Here is a 2,190-nt window from a genome sequence, read left to right on the forward strand (position 1 = left end):
CCTCAGTAGGACACGAACGCAAACTGACGAAGTTGTTCCTGGCGCAAGTGCGCGTGTCCTGACTAGCGACAGGGACAGATCCGTTTAGGATTGCGAGTATCGCGATGTCGTGCAGTGAAACAAGGTGCGCCCGCTAAATTGTAAAAACAACATTAAGAGAACATTTCTCCTTCCTGCAGCGCTCACCGACTGCAACTAATAGGATGACCTACGAATCGGTGTTCCGCGCGTTGTTGGCTGGCTAGAGTTTAGGCAGCGACTGTGACTTTGTTTGCACAACTTGCAAGCAAAGTACAGGGTTCTGGCCAAGAAGCGGATGCATCAAGTGTTTTCGGGTGAGCGGAAGCGTTTATTTGCAGACTCAACTTACATAAGGGCACGAGATTGCGATATTCGCAATCAATCGGCCTGCTCTTGCCGCTGTAGACAGGCAACTTGCGCCATTGACAACTTCGTTACAGGTTGCCTAGCACAGCGTAACTTTTAATGGACAAAAGCAATGTGCAGGACAACGTAAATGATCAACCTAATGGTACTCAAAAGCGAAGCTCGAGTGTGTAAAAAACCCTGCGGGCATCAGACCGCAAGCCTTCCGCGATGCAAAAGCAAACCCTTACTAAAGATACTGGGGATATTCCGTCGAAAAAACTCGCCTCTGTTGATGCTCCTTTGCATCTTTCCTTTTGGCTCAGCCTGTTGACGCTGGACAGTCCATGGCCGTTCAATATCTTGATATGCATCCTACCGGAAACACACATAGACTGTCACAGGCGACCTACACATGCTGTTTGCTCCGCTTGTCTGCTGCACTTGAATGCATTGTAGAGGCACGCACTCGCCTTTCTAAATACCCTTTGCATCCTTGCGCCAAGGATCCCATTTACGATCCTTGAAGTCGCCAGGAGCACTTGGAGAGCCAAACAGCATGTTCTTGAGTTCAATAACTTCCTTCGGTGCTGGGCGTTTTGCTGCTTTGTAGACCTCCAGCACAGCACATATTCGTTGTACCAACCTCCTGTGAACGCCTCCAGCTCGACTGCCGATGGGCCGCATAAACGAAGAAGGATCGTGGTTAAAGGCAGCTATGAATTTGCCCCACCACAGGTGAAGCTCCATGTTGTTCCCCAAAAGTTGAAATACACACACAAGCGCATCAAATGTCAAGAAATAGTATCCAAAGGCTTCAGCAGCACACACAGGCCGGTTTTTCCGGGGACCCTTCAGTGCTTGGCGCCATGCTGTGCTTATTAAGTGTTCTGTCGCAGTGACGAGCGCGTTCACGTCCTCCTGGTTTAGTATGGCTTGTGAAAACAACTTTTTCAGCTTGAGCAGGACAAGATAAAGTGGTACTTTCATTCGATGCGGGTTAAAGAGATTCTCCACCTTGATACGTCTAATAACTACTCCATCGCCCAGAATTGGTAGCCGCACAAACGGGTGGTTGAGAACACTCGGTGGCACATCTGCCACGCCTTCAGAGTGAGGAAGCAGCCCCACTCCCAAAACTGAAGTTGATGCACCTTCATCATCCGGCTCGGCAGCAACTGAAGGCGCCAGCTGGGTATTCTGTAGATCAACAGCCCCGCTGATTATCGGTGGAATTCCATCTAACCACGCCTCTGGATTTAAAGCTTCGGCTCCGTCCAAAGGAACATGACCCGCAAACGATGGAGCTGTGAGACTATTTGCTGCACCATCATCTTGAGTCTGAAAGACAGCTTGCAATCCCATCAGTTGCTGGGCCGGAGGAAATGCAAACGATGGAGCTGTGAGACTATTTGCTGCATCATCACCATGAGGCTGAAAGACAGTTTGCAATCCCATCAGCTGCTGGGCCGGAGGAAATGCAAACGATGGAGCTGTGAGCCAATTTGTTGCATCGTCACCATGAGACTCAAAGACAGCTTGCAATCCCATCAGTTGCTGGGCCGGAGGAGGTGCAGACAATGGAGCTGTGAGACTATTTGCTGCATCATCACCATGAGACTCAAAGACAGCTTGCAATCCCATCGGTTGCTGGGCCGGAGGAGGTCCAAACAATGGAGCTGTGAGGCTATTTGTTGCATCGTCACCATGAGGCTGAAAGACAGCTTGCAATCCCATCGGTTGCTGGGCCGGAGGAGGTGCAATCGATGGAGCTGTGAGGCTATTTGTTGCATCATCACCATGAGGCTGAAAGACAGTTTGCAA

The 2,190-nt window shown here is 50.1% G+C and overlaps 1 protein-coding gene across 1 annotated transcript; it reads right to left on the reverse strand.

Annotated features, from left to right (window-relative positions):
• Positions 1 to 843: 843 nt before the first annotated feature.
• EAH_00068480 (hypothetical protein, conserved) lies at positions 844 to 2,103 on the reverse strand (the record flags this gene model as incomplete). Its single annotated transcript, XM_013392251.1, has 1 exon — positions 844 to 2,103. The coding sequence occupies one exon, from the start codon at positions 2,101 to 2,103 to the stop codon at positions 844 to 846; it is 1,260 nt and encodes a 419-aa protein (XP_013247705.1).
• Between the last annotated feature and the right edge of the window lie 87 nt (positions 2,104 to 2,190).

Source organism: Eimeria acervulina, genomic scaffold (assembly GCF_000499425.1).
Source record: "Eimeria acervulina Houghton genomic scaffold, Eah_scaff3309, whole genome shotgun sequence".
Classification (NCBI taxonomy): Eukaryota; Apicomplexa; class Conoidasida; order Eucoccidiorida; family Eimeriidae; genus Eimeria; species Eimeria acervulina.